At 48.4% G+C, this 18,813-nt stretch overlaps 1 protein-coding gene across 8 annotated transcripts in view; it reads right to left on the reverse strand.

Annotated features, from left to right (window-relative positions):
- Positions 1 to 18,813, reverse strand: part of CTNND2 (catenin delta 2) — a 3,073,686-nt gene that overhangs the window by 122,764 nt on the left and 2,932,109 nt on the right. For all 8 annotated transcript variants that reach the window (XM_075314970.1, XM_075314969.1, XM_075314967.1 and 5 more), the window contains one exon: positions 2,841 to 2,967. In XM_075314970.1, the coding sequence (XP_075171085.1) occupies positions 2,841 to 2,967 (127 nt within the window). The remainder of the gene's footprint in view (positions 1 to 2,840; positions 2,968 to 18,813) is intronic.

Raw genomic sequence — 18,813 nt, forward strand, 5'->3', positions numbered from 1 at the left:
TAGTAAGTACGATTCTGTTACTGTATGAATACAGTAAGCTTGGTTCTGATCTCGTATCTCTGTAATAAGCTCAGTTCTGAACTCTTATCTCTGTAGTAAGCTTGATTCTCCTCTCGTATCTTTGTAGTAAGCTCGGTTCTGATCTCATACCTCTGTAGTAAGCTCGGTTCTGATCTCGTATCTTTGTAGTAAGCTCGATTCTCATATCGTATCTTTGAAGTAAGCTCGGTTCTGATCTTGTATCTCTGTAGTAATCTTGGTTCTGATCTCGTATCTCTGTAGTAAACTCGATTCTCATCTTGTATCTTTGTAGTAAGCCCAGTTCTGATCTTGTATCTCTGTAGTAAGCTCAGTTCTGCTTCCATATCTCTGTAGTAAGCTCGGTTCTGCTCCCATATCTCTGTAGTAAGCCCGGTTTTGATCTTGTATCTCTGTAGTAAGCTCGGTTCTCCTCCCATATCTCTGTAGTAAGCTCCTTGCAGTTCCCGCATCTATGTAGTCATCTTGGTTCTGTTGCAGTATCTATGTAAGCGTGGTTCTGTTCCCATATATATGTACCAGTTTGTTCATAAAGCCTGTTACCTCTGTTGCTTTAATGCAGCGGCTAGAGATAAACATGCCAAAGGTGGGCTGCCGGAACTTGAGGGCCATTGCCTTATGATTGACCCCCAGGCTAAAATGTGCCAGCGAGCCCCTGCCAGGCGTGCAGCGACGCACTGATGCTGCAGAGGTCACGGCAGCGTGGTGAGGTTGCTCATCCTGCTGACGCCTGCCAGCGTCAGTGTGCCTGCAGAGTGCCGTGGAGTAGGACGGAAGACGGACGGTGCTTGGATCAGGTAAGTGCTCAGTGAGCTGAAGATGCAGGGAGACAAGAATCTGCAGGAGAGAGGAGCTGCATAAGCTGGGAACTATATAGGAAAAGGAGCCATATGGGACGAGATCTGCAGGGGAGAGAAGGCCGCATAAGATGAGAACTATATGGGAAAAAGAGCCACATGGGACGAGATCTGCAGGGGAGAGGAGCCGCATAAGCTGGGAACTGTATGGGAAAAGGAGCCACATGGGACGAGATCTGCAGGGGAGAGGAGGCCGCATAAGATGGGAACTATATGGAAAAAAGAGCCACATGGGACGAGATCTGCAGGGGAGAGGAGGCCGTATAAGATGGAAATTATATGGGAAAATGAGCCATATGGTACAGGATCTGCAGGGGAAAAGGAGCACATGGGATGAGATCTGCTGGGGAAAAATGCCATGATAAGATCTGCAGGGGAAAGAAGCCATGATGGGATTTGCAGGGGAAAGAGGCCATAATGGGATGGGGGCTGCAGGGGAAAGAGGCCATAATAGGATGGGATCTGCGAGGGAAAGAGACCACATGGGATGGGATTTGTAGGGGGAAATGAGCCACATGGGATGAGATCTCCTGGGGAAAAATGCCATGATAAGATCTGCAGGGGAAAGAAGCCATGATGGGATCTGCAGGGGAAAGAGGCTATAATGGGATGGGAGCTGCAGGGGAAAGAGGCCATAATGGGATGGGATCTGTGAGGGAAAGAGACCACATGGGATGGGATTTGTAGGGGGAAATGAGCCACATGGGATGAGATCTCCTGGGGAAAAATGCCATGATAAGATCTGCAGGGGAAAGAAGCCATGATGGGATCTGCAGGGGAAAGAAGCCATGATGGGATGGGAGCTGCAGGGGAAAGAGGCCATAATGGGATGGGATCTGCGAGGGAAAGAGACCACATGGAATATGATTTGTAGGGGGAAATGAGCCAAATGGGATGTGATTTGCAGGGGAAAGAGACCACATGGGATGGGATCTGTAGGGGACAAGGAGCCACATGGGATGGGATCTGCACTGGAAAATCAGCCACATGGGATGGGATCTGTATGGGGAAGGTCGTCCGTTCCAATTTTAGCAGGGCTCCTTTTGTAATAATTTTAAAAAATTGTAGAAAAACCGTTTAATACAATATGTCTGACAGTAACTGGAACAACTGGCGCTGGACAGGAGAGTGAAGGTGGAGGAGGGGAAGAAGGGAAAAGAGATTTTACTTTAAATTACTTGTATTTTTTGGTTGTGGAAAGTGCATGAAAATGAGTGTGGTTATAGAATGGGTGTGGTTACATAATGGGTGTGGTTAAATAATGGGTGTGGTTTTCAATTGAGCGGCGTTTACAGAGGACCTGTTGTTAAAAATTTCAATCCCACCCCTGCCCCAGGGGACTTGAAACTGACACTGTCCAATAACGTCTAATGTTCTGAGTGATCCTTCAGCATCACTCTGAACATCAGAAATGCTGATCTCCTGTGGCTTCTGGAGCTCAGCCAGCGTTCACACAAACTATGACATGACATTGACAGGGGTCATCAGATGATCCCTGCCTATCATAACTACCTATCAGCGTTGGCTTTTTCATGCCAGTTTCAGTCTTTTCTGCCAAAGTGTGCAGAGCTAGGGCAGGATGTGGACATGGCAACATCCACCCATCTATGTCATTTAGTTGTTGCATATCTTATACCAGAAATTGTACTGCAGTCTCTTAATGGAGTAAAATTTCTGACGAGGCACAAAGAGGCATACTTCGTACACTATGTACAATGCCAATCTTAATGACCCAGGGCTATTGTCTTTACATCACTTTGTATTGAAGAAAATTACTGAGAACTTGTATATTTTTTAACTGCTAGAGTATAATGAGCAAAACTGAAGGCAAAATCTGAATAATTAAAGCTAAAAAGATATCAATTAATGTAAATTAATATATATACTTTCCAAAATAAAACATTTATTATGTTTTAATACCATTTTAAAAAGTAAAAGACTTACCTGATCTGTTATTAGGAGACGTGCGAACTGGTGATATGGAGGGTGTTCTTGATGAAGAATAAGGACGCTGTCTGTCTCTTTCAATTGTTGACGATGATGCTACAAAGTGGTACTGAGACCAACCATCCTATAGACAATCATAAGAAGAAAAATTACAAGTCAATGTTTTCGGTTAAGAACGATTGCCATTGAAATAATGTTAACTTATCTGAGCTTTCTAAATTAGGTGCCTTGCAAATAATTGGCATTAAAAACAAGATTTAAAAGCAGGAATAACAATCTTTTTTGATGGTTTTTCTGGGTTTTCCACTACTTGAACAACACCTTCACAATCATGCTTGCCCCGGAAAAATACCAATGTTTGTATTCACTTCTGATCTCCCAGGACTCACATGACATGGTTATGTCACATCATCTCTGCACTCGGTGAGCACTGTTTTCTCTCTTCCTGCACTCGGACTTATTAAACATCAAGAACAAGTCAGGGCTGCAGCTGGCCGCTCACTAAATATAGTTGTTTGACACATCCGAAAGCAGCCACAATGGATAGTGTGACGCCCTGGACTAGCCAGGTAGTCACAGACATAAGAACATACACACCCCCCACCCTAGACAGTTACAACAGTCAGACAGAAACCCTTGTTGCTTCCCTCCAGGGTCTGGTGTCCACACCAGGTGGGGCGGAGCCGGGTGGTTGGCCCCACCTACCGGGGAGTTCACAGGCCTGGAGGCGGGAAAAGCAGTAGTTAGAGTTTGGAGATGAAAGTGAGAGGAGTAAAACGTCTGCGTGTGCCTGGGTAGGAGCCCAGGCACTGACCGCAAGATTGGCAGATGGTGGTGGCCGTCTGCAGGAGTTAGTGGAACTCTGCAGAGCCGTAGGACCGGGGTCGGGCGTTGGCCCGCCGGTACCGAAACGGGGAGCGGAGTGAAGCTAAGCACAGGCAGGGCCATCGGACCCCAACCAGGCTTGGAGCCGCCGACAATAGTCAAATCCGAGTGTAACAGGAACCCCAGGGGTTTCCCAACAACCAAGACCCGACAGAAGGCAACAGTCCACACCAAAGAGGATATACAGCCACTGCCATAGGCTAGAGATCCAAGGGCAAGCACCGCCTGCGGGCAAAAAGGGCTCCTACGGCACCTATACGCCGCGGAGCTGGCTACCGGTGGGCAACCACAGGAGTCAGAACATTCTAACAGGTGCAGGGAAAGACAGCCACCATCAGCCGTCCGGGGAGAGCACAACAACACTGCAGCCGGCTGCGGGACCCATCCGGCCGTTTGGTTTACCAAAGACTCTGTCATTGATTGTCTGAGTGAGTACACCAGTGCCGTCCGGCACCGCGCCGTGCTGTCCCTGCAACCCTGTACCCCAGCCATGCAGCCTCCCCGTCACACCACCGGGCCCCGGGATCACCAACCCCTACCCACGGAGGCGACAACATTCTAGCTGCTCCCTACCATCTCTCCCGGGATCCCGTCACCAGCAGCGGTGGTGCCCTCATCACCACGTCCCGTCGGTGCCGTCACGAACTCTCTCCTCAAACCAACCATCCCTTTTCACTCATGGATGAGGAGCGCTGCTCGAGTCCCCGGGTCCGGCCCACTGCTCCAGCCACCGAGCAGCAGCAGCAGAAGCCCCGGACCCGAGCGTGGCGAGCGCGTCCCCTCTGCCCGCGAGAATAGCACTGATAACATAATATGAGCCCCGGGAGAACCAGATTTGGCACTGCTAGAATGACACCAATATTGGAGGTGAGTATTAGCATTGTTATGTTAACAGGGGCAGACATAGTGAGAAGTGGTCGTCCAAATAATGGATAATCCCCCCTTAATATTTGGCAGTAGTGTAATTTTCTTAGAGATTGTTCTTAGAGACCTTTTTCATTGAAACAAATGAAAACACATTGCAAAATGGAAAGAGCTAGGGAGGAGTGGGGCATAAAGATGCTTGTGTGATGCCCCTGGACTATGAGGTCGTCATAGGGTATTGAGCAATCTGCCCTCCCGTGCAGTATCCACCTCCATCTTGGTTTTGGGTCCCTAACCATATGGTGTTGCCTCCATCAGCTAATCAAATCCTAGATACACCCCGCACCACACCCACCAAACACACCAGTGGACGGCTTGAGTGGAATAGAGTGGAATAGAGTCGCCCACCTGGGGGGGTTGGGGAGGGGAGGTAAGGAGTGTCAGAAAGTGTAGAGAGAGTGTGGAAGTGAGAGGAGGTTAGGAGCGGGTCTCCTGGAAAACTATCTAGGTTGCAGATCGTGGTCTGGGCCTAGAGGAGTCGGACCCCCGGTCGCAGGGGATCGTGGCAAGGGGCATGGATCTGTCGAGGAGGAAAGCCGGTGGCGCACCATCACTGGTCCGGGACCGAGGTACAAGGGGGTACGTGGACCCTAGGTTGGAGCGTAGCTTCAGGCAACCCGATAATTTACCCGAGGAGAACGGAGCCTTTCAAGATTCGTTCCCATCCGCTCAAAAATAGGGGCACTAGCGCAACGAGGGGGATAGGACTGTCCAATCCAAAACGGTCCAGAAAATCCCAAGCGTGAGCCCTGAGAGCAAGCTCCCACACTTAGCCACAGTGGGGAGTGGGACCCGTCAAGTTTCACACTACCGGGACCACCAGAGAAGTAAATTTAGTTCCAGGAGGCAGGTCACGGATCACCAGGCAGCACCATTGGGGAAGGAAGCCGAACTAGTTTCCCTCAGCGGCAGCGGTGTCCAGAGACTTGTTTTACCAGTTGTCGGTGTCTGCTTAACGGACTGAGTGAGTGCCAAAGTGACCCCCTGCACCCAATGGCATTTCCCCCAAACACCGAGTCCCAGGGTATTCCCACTACCCGTGGAGGGTTCTAACACCTGGCTGCCCCATTCCATTACCCTCGGGTACTCCTAACTGCAGCGGTGGTACTCCTAATTACCACATACCATGCTGGCATCTCGAACTCTATAATATCCATAGTAAATACCCCCCTTCATTTGAGTGGCCGCACAACCCCCAGGTCCGGAGACCCTCGAGCCACTGAGAACCCGGATCCGAGCAGCTCGGCTGCTTCCACAGGGGCAGCACACCTCCTCGTAGGGTTGGAACAATCTCGGTCACAGGAGTCGCCACTGTAACCAGGCTGGGGTTCAGGGGGCCGGAGGAACTCAACACTTGCTAAAGCATCCAAGTGCGCATATCCAGTTGAAATATAGTGAAGCACTGACTGTCTGGTCCCTGCGCTGCATATTGCGGTGTCACCGGAGGCAGCAGCCAGCTCTGGAGCTAACACATGTCCCGGCTACTTAAGCAATTGTATCTTCACTGCTCTCCATGCCCATAATCCCGCCCACCTCTTTCCACTGAAGCCGGTGCTGAGAGGTGGGTGGGATTATGGGCACAGTGATCACCCGGCCACTGGCTTTTTGCATCTGCTGGGCGATGGTGTAGCCAACCTGGAAATCGGTGGATTCCCCCCTGGGGCCCTAACTCTGACAGTCTCTCCTCCAGCATACAGCTCTTATGCTGCATGATCCATCCATCAAAAGAGGGGAGAAATGCTGAGTATTGCCTCCTCTGCAGCACAGGCATCCCCTGCACTCACTGCTCTGAAGCCTCACAGGAGTAAGCCCCATCCACCTGCAATAAGCCCCGCCTACCGGCATGGACCTGCTGTAGAGTCTCAGGCCTGTGCAGTGTGTGCTGCAGAAATATTAGAGACTTCTGAGGTGATTGTATCCCTCTCTCCTGCACTGCCATTGCTTTGTAGTTTGCAATAGGAGGAGGGGGAGGCTCCAGAAGAACACAATACCACCATAAGTGAGTACTGGAACTCCCTGAATGATGACTCTAGCCCAACTACCCTTTTCTATGATCTTATTTGCCCTTACACCTGCACTTTCCCCCCCACGCTTCCGTCTTCTATCCTCCTATTTGCCTCCCACAACTGCACTCTCCTGACCCCCTCCCCCACAGCTGCACTCTCCTGACCCGCTCCCCCACTACCCTCTTCTATCCTTCTATTTGCCTTTCACAACTGCACTCTCCTGCTCTCCCTCACAGCTTCACTCTCCTGTCCCCTCCCCCACAGGTGCACTCTCCTGACCCCCTCAACCACAGCTGCACTCCTTCCCCCCTCCCCCACAGCTGCACTCTCCTGCTCTCCTCCACGATTACCCTCTTCTATCCTCCTATTTGCTTCTCACAGCTGCACTGTCCTGCCCCCTCCCCCACAGCTGCACTCTCCTATCCCCCACTACCCTGTAATTGATGATATTCCTCACTGCTGTCCAGAGAGGACAGAGCAATGCCCCCCCTCCCCCCGGGGCATTTGCGGAGGCCGTCATGACACCTGATTGGTGGGGAGGTCAGGGTGTCATAGGTGGGGTGAGGGGAAGGGAGCCCGTTTTGAGTCGAGGTTCAGACAAGGGGGAGGAGCGGCATCTTTCCCGCTCCGGTGCCAAAAGTGACAGTTGCACCCATCTCACCTGAGGCCATGGAATCCGTGGAGGAACTTCTGGAAAGGCTCATAGCGGCTGCAGGTGACCGTCCTCCAGGCTGGCTGCAGGCGACTGTAGCCGGGATCATCGGAGGGAGTATGGAGGCGGAGAGGACTTCCCCCCTGCGAGAGCGGTGCCTCTGGAGATCTAATCCGCCGGAGCGGTTTTCTCCAGATATGACTCCCCGGGCCCAGCGACGCCCCAGAAGCCCCTCCGGGGACCCTCCAGGCCGGGCGCCACGTGCAAAGAGATCCAGCAGGCCCCGGTCTGGGAGGAATTCTAACGTGCGGCTGGGTCCAGCGGCGGTTAGCAGGCCTCTGCTGGAGTTGGGGGCGGGGCCTGCTAGCACTTAGGCAACGATGGACGCCGGGGCTGCAGCGGGGCGCTCTGGTGAGGAACCTGCCGAGCGCCCTGTGCCCTGTCAGCAGAGGAGTACGGAGGAACAGGCGGGCTCCAGCGGTGGGGGCGGAGCGAGAAGGCTGGGATCTGTAGTGCACCGGGCCTGGCGTGCAGGGCCCACATCGGCTGAGCCCCAGTATGAGGGAGGGGAGAGAGATGGAATGGCGCCGGGGAGCTGCATTGCCAGGGTGGGGAAGAAGGCAGGCAGCTCTCTGGTGCAGCCGGCCGGCCGGGCAGACATCAGCGCCAGGATCCTTGCCCGGAGGGATTTTCCGGCCCTGTGGCGGCAGGGGCCAACAGCGGGGTGATGGTCGAGACGAGTCCGGAAGCTACAGCGCAGTGGGATGGACGTCTGGAGTCTGGTGGTCCGGCTGGTGGGGTCTCTACCCTTGTGCAGCCTGGTGAGTATGATTCCATGTCTTGTTTGTCTTCCCAGTATTGTCAGGACCAGAATGTAAGGGGGGGGGGGTAGGTCACCCAGGGATTAGTCAGGGGGGGCCTATGGGTGGTGGGGTGTATGCGGCGGGAAGTGGGGAGTTGAAAGAGCTGTTAGGTAGTGTTCGCACATTGCTGGAGCGGTTTGGGGGGGCAAGGGAACCCCCAGCCCCTGTGGGGGCTTGGGTTAACCCACCCGCGCTGGGGGGGGATCGAATCGGCGGGTGTGGGTGTCTCCTCCCCTGTGTCGGTGTCGGTTCAGACTGAAAAAAACAAGGAGGATAGGATTCATTTAGATGATCGGGCGCGTGGGGAAGTTTATGTCTGTTTTGAGGGCCCCTTGGGTTCCCATCTTAAGAAAGAGGTGAGGGAAAAGATCTGGAAGGATGAATATGTTGAGATCTTTTCCCTTCTTCCATTGGCAAAGTTTAATTTAGACAAAGGGAAAAAGGAGGATAGTAAGAAAGAGGATGAGGAGAAGCGGTGGTGGCGGTTGATCCCTCAGACGTTCAATAATTGGCTGCAGGCCTTTGCAATCCTGGCGAGCGTAATTGGCGAAAAGGCGCCGGAGAACTGTTCGCATCTCAGTTTTGCTACATGGATTCAATTGGGGAGGCGTACAGGGTGTATGGGGGGCAGACTTGGCTTAGGTATGACGAACAGTTTCGTCAGAGGAAGGCCGTGCGTCCTTCCATAAGATGGGATCAAAAGGACATAGGGTTATGGTTGCGGGTTATGGCGCCGTCCAGGTATGGCCAGCCCTTTTAAGGCGGGGCCGGGTCAGCCGGCCAGTCAGGTACACAGAGTACCGGGAGTCAGCAGGGGCTAGCGGGATCGCAGAAGCCCGGTTTGTGCTGGCAATTCAATGAGGGGCAATGTAAATTTGGGGCAACCTGCCGTTTTAAACACCTCTGTAGCCATTGTAATGGGACATCCCATGGAGCGGCTAAGTGTTTCAAGAAAGGAAAATCCAAGCCCGGCGTTTCTCATACCCAAGGGTCTGACGCCGGTGAGCTTAGTCGCGATGCTGCCGTACCTACATAGGTACCCGGATAAGGAAAAAGCTGAGGTTTTGAGGTTGGGTTTTGGGGAGGGCTTCAGGATTCCGTCCCCCGTTTTTGATGTTCCGGGGGCAAATAGGAATCTGCAGTCAGCTTATCAGCATTCCGCGGTTGTGGCGGAAAAATGAGGTAAAGAGGTGGCTCTGGGGAGGATGGCGGGCCCGTTTGGGGCCCCTCCTTTTCCCAATTTGGTGGTTTCGCCGCTGGGGGTGGTTCCGAAGAAGGAGCCCGGAAAATTTTGGCTGATTCATCATTTGTCTCACCCAAGAGGCAGGTCGGTGAATGATGGGATAGCGGCTGAGCTGTGTTCAGTAGTGTACACGTCGTTCGACGAGGCCACAAAGTGGGTAAAAAGATGGGGAAAGGGGGCGCTTATGGCTAAAACAGATATTGAATCAGCTTTTCGGCTCCTGCCAGTGCATCCAGATTGCGTTCGGTTATTGGGTTGTTGTTGGTAGGGGGGCTATTTTGTGGATCGCTGTTTACCCATGGGGTGTTTGATCTCGTGCGCATTTTTCGAAACTTTTAGTTCTTTTTTAGAATGGGTAGTTAGGGATGTTTCAGGCCTGTCATCAGTGGTGCATTACCTTGATGATTTTTTATTTGTAGGTCCTGCTGATTCGGCACAGTGTGCCGGGATTTTGGCGACCATGGAGTGGATTTCCAGTCGCTTTGGGGTGCCTTTAGCACCTGAGAAAACGGTGGGGCCAACCACTTGCATAAGTTTTCTGGGTATTGTGATCGATTCTTTGGCCTGGGAAGTACGGCTTCCCGAGGACAAGGTTGCCGCGCTGAAGGTCGAGGTAGCAAGGGCTCGGTGGGTAAAAAAGTTGCAATTAAGGGAGGTTCAGTCCTTACTGGGAAAACTTAACTTTGCTTGTCGAGTGATGCCTATGGGTCGAATTTTTTCGCGACGACTTGCTAGTGCTACGGCGGGGGTGCTCGCTTCGCACCACTATATTCGGTTATCGGCGGAACACAGAGCGGACTTAGCAGTTTGGGGGCGGTTTTTGGAGGAATAAAACGGTCGCTCTCTGCTGATGGAGGATGCAGGGGACAATTGTGATTTGGATTTGTTCACGGATGCGGCGGGCAGCTCCAGGTTTTGGGGCCTTTTTCCAGGGTCAGTGGTTTGCGGACCGGTGGCCGGAAAAATGGACGGCTGAAGGCTTGACAAAAAATGTGGCCCTATTGGAAATCTTTCCGATACTGGTAGCGCTGCATCTTTGGAGAGAGGAGTTGGCGAACAAGAAGATTCGTTTTAACAGTGACAACATGGGGGTGGTGTTGGCGATTAATAAGTTTTCGGCGTCCTCCCCTCCGATGATTCGGGTCTTACGAGAGCTGGTGTTGGTTTGTTTGCAAATCAATGCGTGTGTTACTGTGGCCCACGTGCCCGGTGTTCAGAACCTAATAGCTGATTCCCTGTCTCGTTTCCAGTGGGATCGGTTCCGTGTTTGTGCGCCAGAGGCGGAGGCCAGCGGTTTGGAGTGCCCAGCACGGCTTTGGAACGTGGTCTTCAGGCAGCCGGACCACTGATTCGGGCTTCCTTGTCCGGTAACACATGGACAGCCTACCAGGCGGCATGGGATCTTTGGGAGCAGTGGTTGCAGGGTGGTGTTTTTTCTGAAGAGGATCAGTTAGGGATATTGTTGGAAAAGTTGTGGGGGGCGGTAGTCGCAAGGTGGTCCTTTGCAAAGGTAAATCGCTTTGTCGCAGGGTTAGCATTTGGTTTCCGGTTGCGGGGTTTACGGGATTTAACTAAGAACTTTCTGGTAGTTCAGGCTTTGAAGGGTTTTCGTAGGGGATGGAAGCCACAGGATTGGAGAAGGCCGGTGTCATTTGGTTTATTGGAACGGCTGGGTAGGGCGTTGTGGGGGGTTTGTTTATCTCCGTTTGAGGTGAGTTTGTTTAAGTTAGCCTTTTCTTTGGCATTTTTGGAGCCCTGCGGGTTGGGGAGTTGGTATCGCCCAGTAAGGCGTTCCCCGGGGGCTTGGATTGGGGTGACATTATGTCAGTGGAAAACGGAGTTGAATTTTGGATTAAAAAGTCGAAAACTGATCAGAGAGGTGTGGGTCGACTAGTCCGTTTGGGGATGGTTGTGGCATCTGATATGTGCCCGTGCAAGTGTCTCGGGAATTTTCAACAGATTCGTCCGAAGGTGGATGGCCCCTTATTATGTCACGAGGATGGGCCCTTTTTATGGAGATACCAATTTGTGAGTGTTTTTAGGGCATGTTTGAAGTCGTTGGGGTTAGATCCGAAGTCTTTCGCGTCACATTCTTTTCGGATTGGGGCAGCGACGGAGGCCTCTATGTGCGGCCTACCGGAGGAGACAGTTGAGCAGATTGGTAGGTGGAAGTCGCAGCGCTTTAAGTCGTATGTACGTCCCCAGGCGGTTGTTGGCAATTGAGCGGGAAAGGGGGGGCTATTACGGTAGCAATGGGGGGGTGAGAGTGTGTGTTTTTTCAATTTGGTTTGGTGATGCAATAAATGGTGTCATTTGTGCATTTTGTATTGCAGAAGTACCCCCCCCCCTTCCCTGGTCTGGATCCTTGGCCATTCTTACGTGTATTGGGGAGCCCGACGAGCGGACGCGAGAAGGAATGGGAGACAGCTAGGTTTTGAGAGGGACCTGGCTCTCGTGCGATGGCTCGGCGTTAGGAATTAGGATGGAACAGGGTGTTGCAGGAGGTGCATAGATACGCCCGGTTGGACAGACCTCCTGACATCTTAGTGTTGCATGCCGGGGGGAATGATTTGTGTGGGCGTCCTTTTCGAATCTTGATAAAGGACATTAAACATGATTTGTTACGGTTATGGGTGTCGTTTCCAGGTCTAACAATAGTCTGGTCGGAGATAGTAGCGAGAAAGAGCTGGCGGGAAGCACGGTTAGTTGACAGGTTGAACAAGGCGCAGGCGAAGGTTAATAGGGCGATCTCGAAGTTTGTTAGTCGGAATGGGGGTATAGCAATACGGCATGTTGAGTTGGAAAGGACGGAAGAGGAATTTTGGTTGGCTGACGGGGTACACCTTAATGCGGTGGGAACTGATTTATGGGCTTTGGGCTTGCAGGGAGGTATTGAGAGGGCCCTTTGGTTGCGGGGGTTCTCAGGCACTTGAAGGGTTTCAAGGTGCCTTTGTTGTGGCGTTGTTTATTGGTGGGTCCTTGAAGTTGGTTTAAAATTGGTTCAGGGAATTCATCCGGGTATGGATCCCCTCATTGGCAGAATTGATGGTCACCTGGTGATTTTGGGGGGGAACCCCGACGAGGTATGTCGGGGCCCCTAGGGGTGTGGTTGGGGTTGATGGAGGATTAACCCTTACCATTTGATGCTCCTGAGCCAGTGTGGGTAACGGCTGGGAGCAAGTTGGGGTTCTTATTGCTCGGTTATGGGAATCACCAGGGTTTTGGTAGCTTCAAGGACCTTACCATATTGCAAATTTTATTGGTTATGTATTCTTGTTAATAAAATGGCTGCTATGGCCAAAATCATCCAAAGATAAATTTGTGTCCGTGTAATTATTTTAAATAAGAAATGGGAATGGAGGTGTGGGGTATGAAAGGAAGACCAGAGTCAACAATTCCAGGGTGAAGAGAGGACGGAGCAATGCCCCCCCCTCCCCCCGGGGCATTTGCGGAGGCCGTCATGACACCTGATTGGTGGGGAGGTCAGGGTGTCATAGGTGGGGTGAGGGGGAGGGAGCCCTTTTGAGTCGAGGTTCAGACAAGAGGGAGGAGCGGCATCTTTCCCACTCCGGTGCCAAAAGTGACAGTCCCGCCCGCCCTCCCTATTATATAGGTATGATGAAGATGTGTAGTTGGTGGGAGGGGTGGTACAGGGTTGTTTCTTGGGTCGTAGTGGCTGGTTGGCGTTGTTTATTGGTGGGTCCTTGAAGTTGGTTTAAAATTGGTTCAGGGAATTCATCCGGGTATGGATCCCCTCATTGGCAGAATTGATGGTCACCTGGTGATTTTGGGGGGGAACCCCGACGGGGTATGTCGGGGCCCCTAGGGGTGTGGTTGGGGTTGACGGAGGATTAACCCTTACCATTTGGTGCTCCTGAGCCAGTGTGGGTAACGGCTGGGAGCAAGTTGGGGTTCTTATTGCTCGGTTATGGGAATCACCAGGGTTTTGGTAGCTTCAAGGACCTTACCATATTGCAAATTTTATTGGTTATGTATTCTTGTTAATAAAATGGCTGCTATGGCCAAAATCATCCAAAGATAAATTTGTGTCCGTGTAATTATTTTAAATAAGAAATGGGAATGGAGGTGTGGGGTATGAAAGGAAGACCGGAGTCAACAATTCCAGGGTCATGTGATGATGGCCGGGTCTCCTCATATTCATGGTTTGCTGTCAGACATCCAACTTTCTTATTTCTTTGTATATACAGTGTGTACAAAATGCAGAAATATACAGTATATTAAAATCTAGTGTATATGTCTGCATTTTTGTGAATATGTACATGTGTGGCATTTTTAAAATTCAGATACTAAAAAAGCAGAATTAATACAAAAGGGCCAAAAAACCCTCTTAAAAATACCAAAACTTTTGTACCATTAAAAAAAACAACTACCATTTTTAGATGCAACATAAATAAATAAATCTATAATGTTATTTATAGCACAAATATAATGTACAGCAAAAAAACAAAAAAGATGGATAGGGCTATATACCAGGATGGGGGACAAAGATACAAGCATGGGATGGGAAATCTGGGTGCTGAGGGAAAGGCTCTTTCCCTCAGCACCAGCTTTCTCATGCTCTGCTATACATCCATAACTCAGCACCCAGCTTTCCCATGCTCTGATAGCCCTCAGAACCCAGATTTCATATATTCTGATATCCAACTTGTCCTCAGTGCCCAGCTGATGCTGGGTGCTGGGTCACCCACCCATGGTCTGCTATACATCTTTCTCTTAGCACTCAATTTTCCCATGTTTTGCTGTACATCTTTACCTCAGCAACCAGCGTTCCCATGCTCTTATATCAAGGGCAAGCTGGGTGCTTAGGGAAAGTTATATAGCAGAGCATTGGAAACCTGGGTGCTGAGGACAAGATGGATATCAGAACATGCAAGGCTGGCTGCTGAGGGAAAAAGGGATATTGGGGCATGGGAAAGCTGGGTGCTGAGGGAAAGAGCCAAGTGTCAGCGTAAGCATCCTGTACCCTGAGAGAGGGCCCCGTTCCAAATTTTACATCGGGGCCCATTGAACTCTAGTTACGCCACTGCATGCTCGTCTAAGTCATGATGAGCTTATGGTATTCCTTACACCATAAATCTTACTCTGGCTCCTGACTAGAGTAGGATTTGTTGCATGGCGCATAACACTTTTAAGACATCTGTTATTGAAACATAAAACTGAAAAATAGACAAGAGGGATAAGCCAAAAAAATTCCATCCATAAGCATCCTATAAAAGCATGTGTGTATCACAGATAAATATTTTCATGAGAAATATATTCAATAGTTGACCACTAGAGGTCATCAGTGCAGAAAAAATAAATTTAAATTGAATGGATTTTCTAGAAATTGCATAAACCAAAGCAGTCGCAAGTAGATATTGCACAGTCCCAGAAAAAAATATTTTATATTGCACTCTACAAACACTGCAGCAGATGATATCAAAAGGAAGACCAAAAGAAGATTTTTTATATATATATATATATATATATATATATATATATATATATACATATATATATACATATATTCACATATACATATACATATATATATATATATATATATATATATATATATATATATATATATGAGTCCAACAGTGTAGACCAGCTCACTCCTGTGGACCACCTGGAACCTTAGCTGACCTGGTTAACTCCGTTGTGCCCAGATCAGGATGTAGGAGTCCATCCATACAAATGTGAACAACGACAGAGCAAAATCCAGCAATAACTTGAGCAGTCTAGGATGCTGTTAAAAATTTTTTGTTCATAACATCTCTGCAGTGATTCACCAGCAAAACCTATGGGGAAAAAAAGTGCTGTGCGCACTATGCGGATTTTGACAGCTGCATGTTTTGCTGCGGGATTCCCGCAGCAAAACCAATTGCATGTCACTTCTTTTCCGCACGTCGCTGAGGCATTTCACTCCATTGACTGCCATGTAATCGTAAAATCCCGCAGGGAATAACGCAGGCAGCAAATTCTGTGCGGTTCATTGCGTTTTCCTGCGTTATTCCCTCCGGTATTTCGCGGTTTACCTGCGGTAATGTTCATCGCTGCCCTGCGGTTTGCAGGGAAGTGATGTCATTATGACAGGAAGAGGAAGCGGAGCAGAGAGTAAACACATCACAGACACAAAGAACACACACACACAGACATATAGAATACACATAGAAGCAAACGGACATATAGAAAAAAAACCACGTGGGCTCCACTGTATTTTTACCGTCAAGCCGAGGTAAGCACACAGCTGCGGCCCGGTATTCTCAGGCTGGGGAGGGCAAGGGACAGGGTTAATGCCCCCCTCCCGCAGCCGAGAATATCAGCCCACAGCTTCCCCGGGACTGTCGGATCCATTATGCAGCAGTCCCGGAGTGTCCCCGGCTCTTCTAGATGCCGTGATGCAGTGGAAATCAGGGTAATATAATGAGTTAATGGCGGCGGATCACCGCCACTAAGTCCAGGCTTAATCATGGCAGCGTCTATGAGACAGCTGACATGATCAACCCGTTAGTAAAGTGAAAAAACACACACACCGAAAAATCCTTTATTTTAAATAAAACACAAAAAAGCCCCTGGTTCACCCCTTTATTAAGCCCCCCGAAACACACAGCTCCGGCGTAATCCACGTCCTGCGATGCTTGCATCCAGCCACGGCTGACACACTGCTGAATGCAGCGTCGCAATGAGACAGACTGCAGAGAGGTAATTACCGGTCATTTCTTACGGCCGGTAATGTGAACACACTACCGCTCAGGAGAAATGCAGCGTGTACTCACAGGGACTCTATCTATCCTTCTATCTATCCCTCTATCTATCCTTCTATCTATTCTTCTATTCTTCTATCTGTCTATTTATCTATTTATCTGTCTGCTATCTATCTCTGAAGGAAATTACTTTTTTTTTTTCTTTCAATGTGCTTTATTGCATTGAATGCATTAAAGCACATGTACCAACCCGCATGCGGCAAAACCGTGGTAATACCGCGAACAATACTGCGGTAAAACCCCAGCAAAATGCATGCTGTTTTCGGGTGCGGTTTGCCGCGGTTTTTTACCGTGGGTGCGGTAATCTTTCAGACCCTGTGGAATTTTCTTAAGAAAATTCGGTTTTCCAGTGCGCACAGGGCCTAAAAGGCAATGGTCCAAGCAGTTCAAAACAGCATTAACGCAGGAAAGTAGTGCAGATGGGACTACGCGTTTCAGCGGAAAAGCCCGCCTTTTTCACGGTCCAGAATCTGATCTGCTTTCCAAGCATGGAACCTTATATGCATCTTACTCCCATCAGGGTAATTATAGACATATGTGAGAGACTTAAAAACATGAGCTTGACTAGCAGATCAAACATATATACTATCTGCATATTGATCAATAAACAACATACATAAAGATTGTAAAAAAGGGATTCAATATTTTAGAAGAATACAGTCGGAAAAACACAATCTGAAAAAAATACATTTTTTTTCCTTTTTTAAATGGTACAAAAAGCATGAAAAAATGGTATTAGTCCGCATTATATAGTATAGATATATCAATAGTGCATAATAATTTATAGGATTTATTTTTATTGATCATCAGAACACAACATGTTAATATCTAAGGATTCCACCGGAGATACACAGGACCATACGGTACGTCTTAATAAGCTTGCCACTATTTTCCAGGAAGATATGAATGATAATTATCCTGTTGTTGAAAGTATTAACTCCATATTAAATAAATTGGAGCTATCCTTACGCAAGGAGCAAAAACTTAATGGGTATTTGGAGAGGAAAATGATACCACGTGGTCTTAGACTGAAAAAACAATCCACCACTGCTTATGGAGCGGACTTTCAAAAAACCTGGGACAATATTCTGAGTGAGTGCTCACTTAAATTGATTAAATTGATTATAGAAGAGGAGGACAAAGAACTTACTAAAATTAATAATGAAATTGACCTTATTAAAAACTCTGTTAAAGATCTGGGGACTTCAGATACCATCACTAAATTCCAGGATCGTATGTATAACAACCTAAAGAGGAGGGAGAATTCTATTATAGCCACAAAGAAAAGAAAATTTCTGAGAGATCTTGATGATTATAAGAATGATAAAATATATAATTGGGCTAGTAATCCTCCCTCTATTTTGAAAAGACATAAACCCTGGTACAAGAAACCTAAAGTATCTTTTAATTCTACGGCCAACTATGATACCTCTTTTGGGGAAACATCAGATGAATTAACGGACTCCTCAGTTGCCTCAGCAGCCAGTGTTCAGACTAGTGGCAGAAAACACCAAAAAAGGAACTTTCTACAAGAAGGTGCCCTGCCAAAAAACGATCATGCAAGAGGGAAGGAAGGAAACACAAGTCCAAAAGACTTTCATATGACGTTTCGCAAGCGCCATTAATGGAGATCCCTATTTTCAATCTCTCTAGCTATATTTTGACAGACTCACAAATTGGACTTTAGTCTAAAGGACTGGGTTTTTCTCCAGTCAAAAAATTCTGTTTATTTGACACTATTGTTGATATCAATAGATTTGCATGTAATTTGACCCTTGAAGTTCATTATAATGAAGATAATAGTCATGTGTATAATGATGTATCTAATCTGTCAGTATAGCATCTGATAATAATTGTATTCATTTTAATGAACAGGTAGCTGTCTCTAAGTCTCTAATCTAAGACAACTAGAGGGGGAGATGGAGTTGGAGGATAGGGTTAATTTAAATGACAGATTTCAGACCCGTAATCCTATGTTCTATCCAGTAAAATCGAGACCCCCCTTTCTTGATTTTTTTCAGGAAACAATTGAACGTGAGTTTGTGTCTCTTCATAATCAAGTAGAGCATCAAGAGATTAAATTCAATCTGAGTATTGCTGAACATAGGGCAATTGATGAACTGAGAGCTAATAGCTCCTTGTTGTCCAGGCGGACAAGGGGGGCGCTATTGTGGCTCTCAATGCTGGCTTATATAAGAAAATTAACTTGCTGGATCTGGAAAATAATAGCACGTATATTGAATTGCCATCTAATCCAACTAAATCATAAATTATTACATCTATTACAGGTGGGAATTAGTATGGATACTATTTCAGACAGAATTAAAAAAATTCTTTTTTGTGAAACACCAATTGTTCCAATATACCACTCACTCACTAAAGTTCATAAAGAGGTATTCCTTCCCCCCCCCCTCTCAGACCTATTGTGTATGGGATCCGGTCATTTAGTGAGAAACTAGGGGAGTGGGTGGATTTTTATCTCCAACCCTCAGTGCCATTGACACCAAGTCATCTCAAAGATTCCAAAAGTATGATACAGATTATGGAAAAATTTCAATGGCAATCTGACTATGTGTGGTTATCTTGCGATGTGGTGGGGTTATATCCCTCTATTCCCCATCACATCGCAA

This window comes from Anomaloglossus baeobatrachus, chromosome 6 (genome assembly GCF_048569485.1).
Source record: "Anomaloglossus baeobatrachus isolate aAnoBae1 chromosome 6, aAnoBae1.hap1, whole genome shotgun sequence".
NCBI classification, from domain to species: Eukaryota; Metazoa; Chordata; class Amphibia; order Anura; family Aromobatidae; genus Anomaloglossus; species Anomaloglossus baeobatrachus.